Source organism: Acanthaster planci, linkage group LG03 (genome assembly GCF_054643075.1).
Source record: "Acanthaster planci isolate LZ-2023a linkage group LG03, COTS_SCS, whole genome shotgun sequence".
Lineage (NCBI taxonomy): Eukaryota > Metazoa > Echinodermata > Asteroidea > Valvatida > Acanthasteridae > Acanthaster > Acanthaster planci.
In genome coordinates, this window is record NC_141779.1 from 2,335,145 (window position 1) to 2,354,405 (window position 19,261).

General features: G+C 37.8%; 1 protein-coding gene across 1 annotated transcript; it reads right to left on the reverse strand.

Annotated features, from left to right (window-relative positions):
- Positions 1–1,381: 1,381 nt before the first annotated feature.
- rras2 (RAS related 2) lies at positions 1,382–18,954 on the reverse strand. The gene is made up of 6 exons (XM_022247314.2): positions 18,698–18,954; positions 17,265–17,352; positions 11,938–12,040; positions 10,269–10,377; positions 9,062–9,180; positions 1,382–5,290 (listed from the first exon to the last, which is right to left on the reverse strand). The coding sequence occupies exons 1-6, from the start codon at positions 18,800–18,802 to the stop codon at positions 5,209–5,211; spliced, it is 606 nt and encodes a 201-aa protein (XP_022103006.1). The 5' UTR covers positions 18,803–18,954; the 3' UTR covers positions 1,382–5,208.
- Positions 18,955–19,261: the final 307 nt, after the last annotated feature.

The window sequence follows — 19,261 nt, forward strand, 5'->3', positions numbered from 1 at the left end:
TAAAATCAGCACCGTTCAGGGCCCAATAGCATGCACGCCAACATCCCTGAGATTTCTGAAACTCAAATGAAATTCTTGTCTGGTATCTAATCTTTCAATTTCTTTTCAATTTTTTGTGGGTTAACCAATTACATTTTTAATTATTCCCACAAAACAAAATCACCCCCCAAAAAGTGATTTTTCCGAAGTCTGATTGCAGCCATTTTTCAAGTGGCAACCCTCAGGCTTTCTTGGGCACTTAGGACCATTTTGAACCGTAGTTCTCAGCCCTTCTGCCCTCATATGAAAGCTCAAAGACCCAGGGAGTTGATCCTGGCAACGATTTACACAATCTCACCATTTTGGGGGCCAAACAATCTCCTTTTTCAAAAGATACTGTGCGGGCACTTTTAATGTTAATGAGCTGGTCAGAAATTCTCACTTGAATTAGTGGTCTGCACCCCGAGTCTTCCAGCTCCAAACACTGCAACTCCATGGAAAAATCCAACTATTACTTCATACCTGGCCCCATCTCACACGAGGGCCCTTCATGCCATCAGATGACGGATACTAACTTACAAAGAGCAGATCTAGGGTGGGAAACAGTGGGGGCCCACGGCCCCTAAATATATAGGAGCCCTTTTTCGAGGGGAGTGCTTTATTTCTAGTAAGTTCCCCCTGCAAATGAAAATCTGGATGCTAAATACATCAAATCTCAATTCAAATAATTAGGGGGAAATGTAACCCCTTAAAGCCTTAAAAACATTCAGCAGTTTCTGTCCAATTTTAAGCAGGAAATTCTGTAGTCTTTTGTGAAAGTTTGTATTCAAAGCTGATCACCAAAAAGTATTTGGGTGAAATCTACTCCAATTTTGAAACATCGTGCCTGTACTTCAATGCGATGCCTGTAACCCAAGTCACCAGCACAACACTGTTGAGCTGATAGTCAAGTTGAAACTCTTTACAATGTTTAATCTGTTAGGTCTCCACATCCATCTAATGATTTTATTCCCCAACTTTTCTGTCATCAGCTCCATAAAAAATCCGCTCTGTTGAAAGAACACTGAAGAGTATGATGTCATCCCAAGTGGTTCCAATGTCAGAGACGATGCCTGAGACAGATCTCAAAAAAACATAATTTTTGTGAAACCCACACACTTTCTGCCGAAACAAGACATTGATGTTCTTTCTTGGGGCAAGGTAGATAAAACATTTGTGGCCCTCTAAATTTTGGGGGAAAATGGTTAGTGGAGAAAAAAAATTTTACAAACAAAAACTGCTTAGATATGGAAATGAAAAATTATGCTTGAACTTGTTTCGCTTACATCTTTTCCAAGTGGTTGTGATCATAAAATCCTGGGTGGGAGTGAGAAAACAAATAAAAAACAAACAATGACAGTAATTTCAGGGACTAAATGTTAAAAGCACTATTTATTTATCTTGAATATTATATGACATTTCATTTGTTGTAGTTCCAACAATGATAGCTATTTATTATAAATTAAATTACATCTACACATCTTTTGGAAAACTTACAGCTAACTATAAGATCGGAAAACCTAATAGCTATCCATCGAATCTCTAGCAAAACTACAGCACTACTCTTTACATTGGTCGAGGTAACCTAACTTCATCTTGACAAACAAAATTTCATCCTCTGTTATCCTAAACCATTCCAATCTACACACCTACTTACATGTAAGCATACAGCTGGCCTATTAAGAAATTCCATTTAGAAAAAGAAAGTGCAAAAATACCAAGGCAAATTCCATAAAATATTTTATATTGTGTGTTTGGAAGCATATTGTTGAGACTTTAACTTTACAAATTTGTTCATACAATGCATATATTTTTGACATTTCTAATGTTCATTAAAAAAGTAAACAATACTTGATTTACAACATTTGGCAATAATACCATTAATCTAAACATTAAGATAAGACTTTGTTTCAAGCATATAAAGGATGAAACAAAAGGGTAAAATAGTATCCGCACCGGTTAAACGTGAGGCTATAATTGTTTATTATCTCAATATTCCTATTCACATTTTCAATGCAGCCTACTGCTATCCGATGTGAGAAATTAAGTCATCTATCAACTGTAAACAATTGAAGAACTTCACAATCCTTCATTTGTATCTTACCCACAATTTTCACAACAAACTCAATTTAAATGCCAGGGAAGTAGGCAGGAATGTACGGGGGGAGGCCACCCCCTACCTTCTGACAGAACATTTCAAAACAAAGAAAATTGTAGAATTATGAAGGAAACTTGATGCCTGTATTCTGCCATCCAACCCCCCTCTTGCCCCCAGAGGGAGACTCCTGATGGTGAGGGGTGCTCAGAGAAGTTTAATTACTTTTTTCCATACAACAGGAAGAAAAAACAGACCCTATCAATGAAGCTTTTAAAATAATGATGGTAAAAGTAGTTGGCTCTTGAAATGACATGGGTTCCAAAATTTCCATTTAATCTAAGAAAGCTCCTCTATACAACACTCATGCACACAAATATGACAGTAGAAATCCTACTTCATGCATAGTTGAACAATGAAACCCTTTCACGGTAGAAATTAAACATAAACCTATTTTTTGTAATAAAAATGTTTCACTCAAATTAGTTCAGGGGAGTATAGACATGGCACTGTAATGTCGCCCTTCCTCAGGTCTTCAAACCAAAAAAGATGATGCAATGATCGCCATAGCAAAACCATCTTTCATTCCATTTAAGGATTGGTTAGAGGTGTCACCTGTGCTCTAAGACAACATTTGACATCCTCACCCACTCATAAAAAGCCACATGCTCCCATGCACAGCACACTCACATTATTAACAAAAAGCACCTGTTTATATTATGTTGAGACAGAATTCTGTATGACTGCAAGCGAAAAAGCAAGAGAACATGTACATCAAATAGCTTGATAACAAATCATGTTGCTCATATGACACTGGAAAACAAACTGATATAAGACAGTGAACTATACAATGATTAGGTACGCTTTACAATGAAGCCAGGTCACTGATAAGAACCCAAAGGAAAAGGCAAAGACTGCCATTAGAAACCAGACCATTGCCAGTTATAAATTTCAAGTTTTAAACTGTTCTAAACTATACCTTACTGGTAAAAAAGCCAACACAGCTCAAGAATTGACAACTTTCCAATTATTTTGTTCAACCATTTACTTCCTGTACTGTGAAATACAACCCCTGAAAATCACGTGTATGGACCAAGTCTTTAACATGGACAATACATTTCCTAACATGGAGACTGGCATGCAGTGTGCCTCCACAATGCATAATGTAATGGCAATCAGCAGCATTTTACTAACAGTTGAAAGGCACCCACATGGTGGACTTTCAACCAATAAGAATGCTCCAACTGTCCTAGGTATTCCTGAACAGGCAATAAAGTTCAGTCACCTTTAATTCAGGGAAATGGAATACAACCCTGTACCAGTATCAGTTCAGTCTAAACATTATAACTTATGAACTAAAGATGAAAAGTGTACATTACAAACAAGCCACGTACATGTACATGTAGTTTGATTTTCAGATGAGAAAGAAAAACAAACAGGAAATTTTGACCCGTTAATACTATGAACAAAGCATTGTGGGACGGACATGACTTCCTTGCTCTTACATACATGTGCATGTACATAATATCTTGTTCCAATTTGAATGTAAGTGGAAGCCAATTAAACAATGTGATTTTGCATTTTCCAGAAGAAATTTCATCTCTCAAAGACCTGCACATTCTTTCTGCCCAATGAGATTTTGCATGAAATTATTTGAATTAAGCATATAAAGGAATAAGTTGAGTCATGTGTCAGATGCATAACATAAAAACCAAATACATGTATGCATTCAGAGTATTGTAGTCACGATTATGTTAGTACATGTATTTGGATTACAAAACATTCCCCCGATATGTACATATATATAGGAAGACCAATTTTGCATGCAGCTGACAAGTAGACAGTCTCTTAATATGACAATGTATTAACTTTACTGCTTTTTCACGAAGTAGCAGTTTGAAAGTTACTCCAGATTTGTCACGATGACCTAACATAGCAGATGGGGCATTTTGCTGCAGTTTTATCTTTATACTTGGAAGTTAATCATATGAGCTTTGTTGTCAAACTGCTTGTTTTTTAATTAGAGCACCTGTCAAAAAGTGCAACCTGCAAAAAGCTTAAGCACTCATCAAAGTATATTAAGTAAAAAATTAATCCCAACGCTACAGGCTGAAAATTTTCTTTGATCAATACAGTGTGTTTTGGATCCCACTTTTCCACAGTACAATTGTGTGTGTAAGAAGCCTTTAACAGATAGACATGTAGAGTATACATGTATATATACTACCCACTGTCAAACTGAAATTGTTTGTGTGCTGTGATTTCATCACTTACAGCTTTATGACTTCAAGTACCCCCCCTCAACATTGGAACAGAGAGACACTGATAACAGAAGTCCTCCTGGCACATGGGGCTCAGGAATAGCTTATGACAGCTACACTGTAGGTGTCCTCAACTCTACATGTGTCCTCCTCACACACTGTGTCATCTGCGTGTATAACTTGTCACATGCCAGGGTTTCACCATTTTGGGCCCCATGGGTTTTCATCATCAATACTATAGCCATTTAGCACACAAAATGCAGTCAGCAGACTTTTCATAAATTTTGTTCCGAATTTCAAACATTTTTTCAAAAACACTTTTCCATTCAACTTTCAATTTTTCAAACGTCACATTATTTATTGAACGCAAACTTGTGACAAAGTCATTACCCAAAACAATCATTACTCCATATGGCAAGAAAACGGATAAAACTCATGACCTGCTACTAAGAAACAAGAGTTCCATCTGGAAACGTCGGAATTGAGACTTACATGGCTTATAAATGGCTCTGGCGCATTGTGACTTACGCAGAGTGGGTCATAAACAGGATAAGAAAACAGCAGTAGATAACAATATGCTTTCACTGCCTGACTGGTGAAAGATTTTAAAACACACATGCAACATCTCACCAAATCACATGAAATCTAAAGTTCTTTGTTTTGTTGAAACCATTGATGGAAGGTGAAACTTATTCCTTAGTAGTAGGTCATGAATAAGACATGGTACAGCAGTAACATTGACCACAGCACTGTGTATCTACAATACATGTACATGTAGAACACAACCCTTTATTCCATGTAGAATTTATTGCCTCATCTTGACATCTTACCATGTTACAGAAGTGTGCAGCAAGGTTTCTTTTCTCTTTTACTGGATGTTCGCAGCATAGGTGGGTTCTCTTCAGCTTGGAATTTTCTACAGAAAATACATTAAATTACAATTAAAATTGGAATGTTATGTGAATGTGCTTACCACATGTAAATGCAATTGACCTCATTCAAAACCTGCCACAGCCATACCCTGGCTACCTTGTGAAGGTCTACTACGCCAGAGTTTTGTGCTAGCCTTACAGGGTCTGATCAAAGATGCATGGCCATACGGTTTCTCCCCTGTCACATGTACATGTAGATAGTGAGACTTATTTTTAGGTAATCCCTCACCGCTATTCTACTGAATACAAGCATACTATCCAAGCACTTAGAGAGCATTTTCAGCCACATTCCGACAAAAAGCTCAGCAACCTGGTGAGTCTATAGGCAATTTTTTGTCTGCACTCCAAGAACTTTCAAAAACATGCGATTTTGGGCCCATGAACGACAAAATGATACGGGACAAAGTTGCGGAGAAAACAAGCAGTCCAAAAAATTCAAGAGAGGCTACTCATGGCCAAAGAATTGACTCTTCAAAGGGCTGTGGACATGGCACGTCAGTTTGAGAAAGCTATCCAGGAAGCCAAAACACAGACTCAAATGTTCAAACGCAGGAAGTTACCAAAGTTATGAAAATTTAGAAACAACAAAATCAAAATCAGGAAACCCCAACAACCAGCACGCCATGCCTTCATCAAAACCGACATTTTGTTACTGCTGCGGTTCACAAACGCACTTGGCGAATAAAAGGGTGAGTCTCGCCAGGGAGCAAGAATGCCATTCATGCCACAAAGTTGGTCACTTCAGCAACGTACGCAGACAGAAGCCGACCCGAAGTGACACATGACCGCAAGCTACTTTCAGCCAACATCACCAGAAAAAGACTGGAGTTTTCCCAAGTTTGTGATGACTACGCAGACTCATCACCAGAGACTAGCAACAATGACATTCACACCCTAGCGACAGATGTACCGGGGAATTAAAGCAAACTCTTTACACTGCAAGGTGAACGTCAACTGTGTACCATTAGTACTCATGGTTGATATAGGATCTGGAGTGAGTATCCTTACCAAGAACACCTTTGACAAGTGCTTACTGTCGGAGGTGTTACAGAAACCTCCACGGGAACACAAACTGTTGTCTTTCATGCAGCGCACAATTCAAGTTGTTAGGTATTTAGAATGTATTGTTACATACAAGGACACTACCGCCATTGCAAAATTGTATATTGTAGAGTCTGGTACTGATATTTTGGGCAGGTATCTTGTACAAGCCTTGCATATCAATATCGAAGGTTCCACTTTGACGACCCTGAGAAAGAAAGTAGTGCAGATTTTAATACCTGACAATGTACACAAGTTCAAATCTTTCTTCAAAACTGAGCATGAATTGAAACTGGTGGCAGGATTTGTTCAGAAAATCAAATTAAATGAAAAAGTGCGGCCCGTACATGTCAGTCAGAAATTACGTAGATTACAGTTTAGTGTAAGAAATAAGGGTTCAGAAGAGTTGGAAAAAGTTGAGAAACAAAATTTCAGTGAGAAAATTGACTCCGCTGAATGGGCATCACCTTATTGTAGTCTCATGGAAGAAAAATGGTAAATTGCGACTCTGTGTTGACCTTAGGGTAGTAAATGAGGCAATAATACCTGACAAATACCCAATTCCAAAGATTGATGAAACCTTCAGTGAGTTGAGAAATGCATCGGTGTTTAATTAGACTTACATAAAGATTCTAGAAGTTTATCATTACTATGCATGAAGGCCTATTCCAGTACAAAAGGGTACAGTTTGGCTTGTCATTCGCACCTTCAGCATTCCAAAAAATGATGAGCACCATATCAAGCGGATTAAAAGATGTACAGAGTTACTTAGATGATTTCATCATCTTTGATTCTATGGCGAAGATCAAACCGAGCATGATGCAAACTTACAAATTTATTGCATGAATATTCAACTGTAAACAGGGTACCACCACATGTCACAACTGGAATTAATCCTGGTGTTCTGTTATATGGTAGACACATGCAAACAAAGTTGAACATATTGGGTTTGACAATGCCTGTTCCCAACTTGACTGAATTAAAAACCAAAACCAATGTTTAGGAGTGGGAATGAAACAATCACAGTACAAAAACTTTACATGTATCGGTCCACGCTGGTGGCCAGCCCAAGTATATCAAAGGAGAAGTACAAATAATGGACTTTAGTTGAGTTTAGAATGTCAGGTGTAGTTCCACCTGTCAAACTAGGCTTCTGCATTCCTTTCGTTTTGTTTGTTTCGTTGTGTTCATTCCTTTCATTTGGGTTCACACATACCATAGTACAATATGAGGTTTTTTCAACAACGGATTTGGCAACAAGTCAAGAAAATGTTGAGGTGCACAACGTTAAGGGACCCTAAAATTTATGTACACTCTGGTAGCACATGATACACCATACTTTACATTAATCTTCCCTATTAACCAAAAGCCTAAGTAACGTCAGCCAAAAATGAAACATCAATCATTTATTTACTCTAGCACTGTGAGTTGAGCTTGTTTTTCACTCTTCCATTAGTCATTTTTACATCTCCATCACTATCAACTTCCATTTGACTTGTTCAGAAGTCAATTTAACACAATGTACATGTACAGTATGTGTCTGGAGCCCATGCCAGTAGCCACTCCGCTCCTGTGAAATGCGTGAGCATTACTAATTCCTGCTCTGGCTATCTCAAGTGAACACAATTTGTGTGGGAACCAATGAGGTCAGCATATTCAATTTCCACATATGTGTATTTCAAAGGATAATGTGCCCTGCTGTATGTGTCAATCAAGCACATTACATCATGAAACCCTGTGCATTTTGCATCACAATATGCGATTTATTTTAGAAAGTACATGTGCACAGCATTTGGTCGATATTGCGTCACAAAACGCGATGCGATACAGGAGAAATCAAACATTTCCCACACCACAAAACAGGCAAACAAATCCCCATAACACAGAAGCAAACTAACTATAAACACATCATACGACATCAAAAGACAGATCAAGAGCTTCCTGCCTTCAGGAAGTGCTATACACAATGCAAGGCATGCTAATAGCAGGGGCCATCAGGCTATAAAACTACGCTCATCCAGTGTGCCAGTCATGAGGACTTTGTTTAGGGATTTTGTTTATTCAGGGGTTACAAGTCAACTAATGCCTTAATGAAATGACAGTTCATTGAATGAATACACGGAGCAGTAACACACCGTACACGTATGTACATGTACATCTTGGTACTTACTCCAATCACCATGTGATACACAGCTGTTATTATTCTTGATAATTGGAATCTGGTCAGAATTTTTCGGGTAAGATTCCCTAAGACTGGATTTCAGTACAGTTCTCTTATGGATTGGTGCTAATCGGCTGCACTGGTCAGCGCATATCACCTGTGCCGTGAACGGAGACAAAAGCAATACATATCCAGTCTTGGACCAAGACTACGTCTTTCTCATAATTTTTGTGTCCTTCACTGAACCTCTGAAGGCTTGCCTACAACCTGCAATACCTGCAAAGTGTGACTATAACAAATGGCAGATGAACGCTACATCAAGAGGGTCAGGAAGAGTGCCCTAGAGAAAGCATCTCCGCACAAGATTCAAATCCACAACCTGTTTCCAAACCAGCCTTTTATCAGTCCTTAATATAGGGTTTGCATGGCTGCCATCTTGTAGACCAGTGCTTTGGTGCCACAGAGTATGCACATGGGAGGTTTACCAGTTGAACTAAAGAACTGCCCTGCAAGATGGCTACCATTCAAAGCCTCTATAGGCCAATCTTCTCACCTTATTGTTCTAACAAGTTGATGAAATGCTTGATCTACATTCATCCTAGTCTTGGCACTTGCTTCAATGACATCGACTTTTAACTGTTTGCCAAGCTCTTGGGCTTCTTCCCCACACACCTTCATGGAAAACACAAAAAAGCAACAGAACTGCACAAAACTTTGTAGGATTAAATATTGATTGACTGAAACTCAATTCTGCCACTGCTGAATGACAGTCAATCAGTATGCAGCAGACTGTTCATCCAGGAAATAAACAGCTGTTGGAATTAAATGAATTCATGAGCTTCACACTCAACTAGCCATTGTTAGAATCCTCAGAGAACACATTTGGGTAATACGGTCATTTCACAATAGTGCGCCTCCAAGAGTTTGCAATGCGAAATCTGTCGACCCAACGCACATTTGGAAAGGGTCGACAAATTTTGCCCATTGTGATTGGCCAACGCGTTTCAAACTCTTGGAGGTGCACTATTGTGAATCGCCCGTATTCCAAGCAAACAAATACTCTGTGTGGCTTTTTGCTCATGATTCACAAATGTGTACAGTAGTTGTACACCAGTCTTCAAGTCAAGGTAGCATATCACAGGTGTCATATTAACTGCTTGAAGTGGTAGTAAAACTGGCCTCCCAAGATAATCAATACAGAATTCTTTATTCTCTGGGGCAAAGCTGAAGGAAAATAGAATGCTCCGTGGATCACTGAAGGAGGTGAGTTTTACTGCGCTATAACATGAAGCCAGTCCATATTTGTTTCATAACACATCCCCCACAGATTCTGCTTGATTTAAGCCAAGACGGATTAATTTGATCTAACTTCATATAAAAGCTCGCCTATTTAAATAGGAAATTTATTGGTAATTTACATGTACATGTACCAGCACTATTCCAAACAAGCTCTTCACAAAATGTTTGAACCAGTATATATTTGCGCACAATACTGGCAGTCATGCATATAGTTCTTTTGTTGCTATGGGTAATGTACTTTGGTTGCTAAGGGTATAACTAAATTAGTGAATGCCATGTAACTGGCTCTTGACCAATCACAATACAGAATGCATGGGTGAAATGTTATGGGAATGTACTATTTGTTTCTTGATAGTACATGCTATGTACATGTATCCTTTTAAGTTCAACTATCAAAACACAATAGTGAAGCAAATAACTGGCTCATACCAAGTATAAAAACAAACCATAAATCTGCTTACAACTCGTTGGTTAATTAAGTCTGCCTTGTTAGCAACCAGGATCATTGGGTACTCGTCTCGATCTTTTACTCTGAGTATTTGCCGATGAAACCTGACAATTTCCTCAAAACTGTTAGGGAAAGCAATGACAACAAACATCATAAGAAAACACATCAAAATACATGTACATGTATGTTCATACAATGGGGTTCTTCAGTCTCTGCTTCCATTAATTCATCAATTTCCAGTCACTTTTTGCTCTGAAGTTTTTATTAAATGTGGAGATTTTCCTGTTTATGAAATGGTAATAGCGAATCATTTCCTTCATGGAAATGATTTCACAGGTGCAATGTTTTTCCTCCAAAATGAAACGTGTAGATTGAATGTAACTATTTTGAGCAACTTTCTGAGAATACATGTACAAAATCAAAGTTTAGAAGAGGCATGTGACTGCATAGCTTGTAGTTATGGTCTCATGGACACTTAATGACAGTTAAGACAATAGAGGTGATGTATAAGGGTAACTCCAGAAATGAGGGGTCCAAAAGTGTGACTTTTTCTGTCCCTGTTACATCTGACCTTTGTTATTTGATGTGCAAATATTACAGGAATTGATTTCAAACTACTACCAATAGTTTGGCAGATAATTTGCATTAATTCATCACTCTTTGAAATTGGAAAATGTGTTCTGAACTTGCAAAAATGTGACAGATGTGACAGGGACACGAAAAAGATGGACCCCTGATTTCTGGAATTACCCATTAACTTATCCTCAGAGAGCAAGAGATTTGTATCACTGGGATGGGCTGGAGTAAAGCTTTTGTGCATTTGTTGTAACTAAATAAAACTAAAAAACCAGCCTCTGAGAAACCACGGAAATGCCATTGACAAGTAATTTCTACATGCAACAGAGTCAAGGAAGGATTCAACTAGTGTTCACTGACAGTCATGTTATCTATTCACAGGCTGGTGGAATTCAGCCTAAACCAGAATTTCTATTTTTGTAATCCTACAAGAGCCGGGTTATTTTGGACTGTTACTCGGCATGCACGTAAAAACACTTCTCAGTACAAATGTGCAGTTACAACTCAATCTGACAACTCAATCTGCAGTGAGCACGGCAGTGGAAAATTATACAACTGTGGCTAACCTATCTTGGACAAGTGGGCGCTGTGCAAGAATGGTGTTAAAAGGGGTGGATTTTCAGCCCATTTATCTCTATTTTCTCATTTCTTTAGCTCTTTTCCTCATTTTGTTCCTGTTATAGAAACAAAAATGAAAGGAGGACAAAGAAAAAACTGTCATTTTCGTGGAATATTTCTAAATATTGACTCCTTTCGCGGTTGACAGTTTTTCAGTAGGCTCAATAGCAATTGAGTGCCTTGCCCCCATCCATTGGAAAGAGTGATTCCCCTTCCTGGAAATGGGGGTGTTTCTAGTTTTGTACCTATAAAGACCTGTGTATGGGCGACGGGGGAGTGGGGGGAACAAACTTCCCTTTCATCTAATCACACACTCCCTCATCCAATCCCTTGTTCGTCTCCAACGCTTGATACCCATGACATGCAAGCCACATACTGACGAAAGGTTAACCCTAGTAGTCCTCAAACTTCTGGTGAATGAAGGCTTGGGGACTGTTAAGGTTAATAGGGGCATCTAGCACCCCTACGGACAGGTGTATAGTACGTACCTTGTCCTACTAGTCAGGCTGAATACCAGCAAAAATCCATCTCCAGTTCTCATGTACTGTTCCTTCATTGCATTAAACTCATCTTGACCTGCTGTATCCAGAACTGAAATCAATGCATACAAATTCTAAGAATCATTAAGACTAAACAACACCAAACTAAAGTCAGCCTGAAGCAAACACAACCTTTTGTCAAACACTACACAGCCGAACATTTGTAACAAGGCCCTTGGGACTTCACAAATTACCTTGTCATCATACTTTCACGTACCTCGTATTATCAGTAATGGAAAATAAAGGAAAACAAAAAAGACTTGGGACCTAACACAGTCCTTGTTATAAATATATGTATGACCTGGTATTAGCAGTGCTCTCAAGATCAAAGTTCAAACTGTACGTGTGCATAACACTGATATATACAGTGCTTGTGCATGATGCACATTAACAAGCTCATTACTTGATCTAATGGAGATTAAACCTTAGCACAGTCTGGGGCAGACTTTTAACACGTATGGGTGAGAAAAGTATCCAGAACTGAAGGAAAAAGGGGAGCATCGAGTGGGCCCCTCTGGTGTCATGTTGAAATCAGTGAGGATAAGTAAAATTCAAGACCAAATTTCCATCACAGCTATCAGAAAAGATTTTTCACCCAAATTTACACAAACATTAAAAATGCAAATTTGTAAAGAGTTAGCTTTGATTAAGTACACTGTTTACTCATATCCTCAAACATTCTCAGCAACAATCTGCTCTGACACCATTACATAGTAAATGTGGATGGCAAAAACTAGTTCACAGATAACAGACCTACATGTACGCATGTCTGTGCAAAACATGAACATTTCCTGTGTGTGCAATATAAATGTACATGTACATGTATGTCAGGTGACTTGCTGCATGTTTTTCACTGAACCTGCAGATTTATGTGGCTGGACCGGACGTCCTAAGGGAAAACAATTCAGCAGTTCATTTACCTTCATAACTGACAAATCAACAGTCACATAATACTGTGTAATGCAAATCCTTGGTATGACGTTGCATACACAGGGCTTCATCGTAGATTTCACCAAAATGAGGTAATGAGGCGATCAGTGTAATATTACTCATGGGCTGGATGTTCACAAAACCTTGTTGTACATGTACAATATCACAGCAAAGTGTAAGAACTAAATGACACCCAATTATGAAAACACAAAATCCTATTGTAAACACAGTAAATGTACATCAACTTGAAGTATGCGTATCAATGATTCTGATTATTATCATAAATTACAGTTGATACTCATTCAAAACAAGACTTTTATTTTAGAATTTGACTTTTTATCACATGCATTTCTTACCTCTCTGGCCCATTTACGTATAATTTTGCAAAGAATTCTTGCTGTAACAAACCACAGAAGGCTTGTACAAGTTGTCCAGTTTTTATCTCTCTTTTTTTAAATGTTTAAAACACTTATAAATGAGAGTTTCACAAAGAAAGAAAATGACTCAATAATGAACTCAGGTACAGTGTACAAATTCATGTACATGTACATCAGTAAGTGATCATAGTTTCACAGTAGGGCCTACAGTGTAATTTCTGATAATTTCATAAAGTCTTTAATTTTATGCCAATCTTACAACATATTCACACCCAATAAATCAGACCTCAACGATTCCCAAGACCAAATCTGCAATTTGAGCCAGAATTCAGTATCATATATTCAGACAGCATACATGGACATCCTACATGTACATCTACACAGAAGTGTTTGGACAGAATACGTGAGTGTGTGTAAAATGCATGCCATCCATGTTGTTCTGTCCCTACATCAACTTTTACTTTTAGCACCTAACTTTCATGAACAGGAAACGTTGAGTTTCAATCTTTCAAAATACAAATTTGATGCACGAATTGGTGTCATAAAAGACAAGACAATGTACTCTACAAGCACATGAAACATACACAATATGAATGGGGAACAAACATATTCATATGGGACTTCAAGGATCAATGCAATCAAGTCTTCTTAGAATCACTTTTTGTGCATGTTCCAACTCTTCTTCAATGTAAACCTTTTCAGTGACCATGCAGTGAAAATGTTTTAAACATTCAAAATTGACCGAGTTTTTCCAGACAAGTGAGGGTGCTGTTAGTGTGATGTAAATCCAGGATGATACTGTTCATTTTGCATGGTTTCAGGTTCAAATTTTGAATCCCAAGTTTGCTCTTTGAAAACGTTTTTGAGAAAAGGTTGCTTGCGGGCTTGTTGCTACATGTATATATAACAATAAATTGCTAAAGGAAATGGAAATCTTCAATAGTGAGATACATGTATGAACATGCATGCAGTGCCTTGGATTACGTGAAAGTTTGCTCATGAATATGCAAATTCATATTAGAATAAAACAAAATATAACAAAACAAAAATTGAAAATAAGGTCAATTGAAACACAAAAGTGCAATTTCAAGGATTTGACATTACATGTACACGGTCTCTTTAATTCCCAAAGACTAACACAAAGTGTCTGGGATATGATTGTCAATCTGAATTTTGTAAAAGGAATTGAATACATCATTTTACATGGAGGTCATCTCATTCAACTTATGATGTGCATGTACTGTACATGTATGTCCAGCAGGAAACAATTCCTTATTTGGGAGAGATCTTAGGAAAATATTTTCATGCATGTTCACAAGCTTTTGACACCTACAATGTACAAGGCTACACATGTAACCATACTGACATGGTAGTGAATTGAAATGTTCCACTCAGACAGTAAACTACCTCTCAAGGATGACTGGATGTTTGTGGTGTGGAAAGCTTGGCGAACCTTGCTATTACATGTACATGTAGTTGTGCAATGCCCACTTACCACAAACCAACTACATACATATATATAGAACATACAGAGTTCTCTACACTTTGTCTTGTGGCAAATATTCACAGCCAGAAAATATCTACGGTCTGACATTCGTACTGTCTCTTTTTTTTTGAAATAGGAATAGAATTTGTTAGCATACATTTCCGTTACATGTACATGTACATCCAACTCTCCAAATATAAACCACAGTACTCTCTCAAAGACCTTTTTATTGCCCATGGCAAGCCAATTATACAGCTCACACATTCTTCAAATTGCTGAAACACTGTAAGTTATTTCAGGATAATTTGCATCTCAAAAGAGAACGTAGATCAGTTTAGGGCTTGCCCAAATAACGGTCTCACTTTATATCCAGTGTACTCACTTTTTTGTCTACCTTGAGAGGAGAATTATGCTTCAACACTCATAAGGGTAATTCCAGAAATTGGGGTCTGGTTTTTTTTGGGGGGGGGGAGGTTCGTGTCCCTGTCACATCTGAAATATTTTGTAATTTCAGAACACAATTTCCTATTTCCAAGAGTGATGAATTAATGCAAATTACCTGTCAAAACAAACAGTAATAGTTTAAAGTCAATTCCGGTGATATTTCCATGTCAAATAACAAAGGTCAGATGTACATGTAACAGTGACACAAAAATGTCACACTTTTGGACCCCTAATTTCTGGAATTACCCATGTGCAAAATTACAGTGGTGTACATTTTTGACAACTTTATTTTGAATGCTGAGTTTGATAGGATTGCACTTGTGCATGCAAGATCACGGGATACAGCATGTGAAAACGTTACAGGTACATGTACCAATCGAATCTTGGATTCATATCAACTTGTACTTCATGCAAAAAAGGGCCTCAGTCTTGCTTTTCATGTTCTTGAAATAGTTGTAAACTTATGGTCCAGCCCACTTCACTGCGGATCAGAACCTGTGACCTACATGTATTACTTCAGACTCAGTCACTAAAAAAAATGAAGTGTTTGTGTTATAAACTTCTCCATTTGATTCTGCTTTCCATTGAGAAATAATTTGTATTATTTACTCTTCCTTACAATTCTAGAAGGAATTTGGAGCCCATTTTTGCCAAATCTTTTGACGTTTGTCTAAAACTTTCTGTTCTTTGTTACTTTGTGGAATATTCAAACCCTTTTGCGTGAGTGAGGGTTATTGTAAATGTACCTTTGAAATATAACAATAGGATTAATGAAAGATATTGATTGGATTATAAAGTATGTTTCCTTGATCTCGTAGACTCAAAATTCCAAAATGGGTTTAATTATAAATCAAATGTTTGGACAGATACATGTTTACACTACGTATGTCTTTTAAACCAAGCTACAGAAAATAGTACATGAACAAAGAAAATAACTGCCCAGTGTTTGCGTTTTGAACGATAAAAAAACTCCCAGATGAAGACTTAATCCGAACAGGATTATCATACAAAATCAATACTTCTGGAAAAAAAGTTAGTTACCATAGACACTTTTGTCCAACAGACCATCACATAACTTTGACCCTGCAAAGAACTTAATTAAACTCAGTCACATTCCCATCCACATAACGTCTACATGTATATCATGAAATACATGTACATCCAACAAAACCAGACAAAATGAGCTCAATTTATGATGTGATAGAGTACGAAAACATGAAGTAGAAATATGTCTTTCAGTCTCATTTGTGGGATTGAATCGAATTAGCGGCGATATGAGTAAAAGTAAGGGTTAGTCCCAGGCATTACTTACATGTAGAGATAAACATGCAATTTGAACATGTCAAAAGTATAATATATTACACTTAATATCTATGGAGAAATAAATAGTACAACTACATGTACTTCTGAATTTCTATGAAAATAAAATTTCCAACCTTGATTCATCACATTTATGAAATATGACTTTTGTCATTGTCATTTTAGAGGTTACAAAATTTTCACAAGGTTTTGTTATAAACAAAATCATTCCAATCCTACATTTCAAATGGTAACCAATGTTACATTTTTAATATACACATGTACATGTACAAGTGCAATTCTGCAGTTCAAAATTGGTCAAATATGTGTGAACCATACGAGAGCTGTAAATCAATAACGCAATACGAAGTGACCGTTTGCTTGGAAGCATCCCAAGACACATCAAAGCTTTTAAGGTAGGTGGAGGAATATCATGAATTACCCCCATTGGGTAGCACCATTGCATTCAAGGAAATGATTGGTACTGTACCTGTAATTGAATACCTAATTGAACAAAGGGCCCAACTCCAACATAACCTTTTTTGAGTTCAAAAGAAAAAAAGGAATATTTTTCGGAAGGAGTTGCAAAGGAAATCTATTAACTCTCACTGGCCAAAACGGTGGAGTTGGGCCTTTCTTTTAATTAATGAGGTATTCAATTGCTCCTTAGCCCTCTAACATGTTTAAGTTCAGTTTCAATTCAAATAAATACAAATGATAATTACTACGGCAACACTTACTGTCAAGCTTAGCTACTACATTGTCAATGACGCACTGTTTGGTGTAGGAATCCTCAATGGTTGGGTCATACTCCTGTACAAAACAGGACTAGAGGAAGAACAGAATGGACAAACAGTGTCAATCCATGTTCAATATCTTGAGTGTACGGGACATGTACATGTACCTGTATGCAATCCACAGCATCCGTCCCAATGTTAGGCACATTGTCTGTAAGACCAGTACAATAGTGACAATACACAACAGGCAATAAGTGAAAAATTGTTCAATTATCTACACAGTCCATTCCAAATGTGCCAACTATTATTGGAACTGATGCTAAGAGCTACATGTAGGTTGGACATACTGCATTCAAAGTAATTCAATGTAAGTATGGTTAAGGATAGCGCTGAAGACAGTGCGATAGCTCCCCCCCACCACCACCATTGAAAGGGATCAAAACAAAATACCATTCCTTTGAAAAAGCTCCAAAAAAATCATTGATGTACATGTAGGCCTACCTTGCAATTTGCAACCTTAAGAGACACACTGCACTAAGTACATGCATACCATGCTTTCATGCCTACCATGCTTTCATGCCTACCAATATTTCAATTTCAAGGGAACATTTGTTCAATAATTCTGCTGTGCACATTCTCTTCATTGTTTCCAATTCCACTCCATGTACATGTAGCTAGTCTTACATGTGTCCTTTCACACATTTGGCAAAATTTGTGAAGATCATTTCCCACTAAATAAAAGGCTAAATTAGCCCTAACAATCCTCAATCCTTCACCTGTTGGAGGATTGAGGACTGTTAGGGCTAATCCACGTGTTGAATGTGTCTGACCTTGCATACTACTAACTAAGGCGCTTTTATTTTCTTCAACTGCCATAGCTTGTGGAGCTTAGAACCTTGTTCCTTGTTGGACTCACCCATGAAATGATGAATAGCGGTGGAAATTATTTTATGCATAGAGTAATTGAAGCCCCAACCATTTGATGTTGGCATTTACGGAAGCAAGTAGTGGGTGGTGATCGAGGTAATTTTGGTGGAATTTTTGAGAACCGTTTCAACCTTACTATATCATGTACAGGCGTGGAGCATAAGTGTGATGATCCCGTCCAAAATCGAAAAACAGGAATACTAACGTTCCAATTAGTAGAGCTAAGATGTTCCTATCTCATTGGGGTTAACCTACGTGGGGTGTGCTAAATACCAAAATTAATTTCAAATCTACTTTTACTTCCGAGTCATTAATCACAATCGTGGAAAATCACACATTCAGGCAACATGTCAATGTAAGTCTACACGGGGGTGTACATGATAAAGGCCTAAAATTGCCAATGACCTATTTCTAAACTCTCAGTCCAACCCACACACTCTAGGTGGCCATACATGTACATGTATATGCATAGGCCTACGAGTTCATCCAATTCATCCATGTCCGTCTACCTGAATAAACTGTATAGTGATGGCACTTTTGCCGACACCGCCGCCGCCAACAACCACAATCTTAAGTGTCTGTATCGTGCCATCAGTGGCTGTAGTTGAAGACATGATGGCTGGTCACACAGCATCCAGAAATTCCGTTTAAAAATAGATAAAAAATGTTTACATACACTCCAGCTGCACCACCAGTGTGACCTAGATATCACTCACGCGTCTTTAACACATCCGGAAGTGGCTTGAACACCCACACACTGAACTGCACCTACGTTGCATTTAGATGATATACTAATTCATGTAGTTATTCATCTTGGTTCATTCCATTATAAACTATATAGGGGTTTCCAAACAACTTCGGTACTGTTAGACCGAGAAAAAAATTGAAACGAATATGAGACGAGGGGAAAATACTGATGCAAATAATAAATTTAATATCAGTTAATACAAGGTATTAAAATAATTTCATCACACATCTGAAAGCCTCAAAAAGCTTCTTGCCTTGTCTGCATGCATCGTCGATCTCCATTGGTAAGATAGAATGCGCCACAGAACTACTGTTAATCGCGTGAG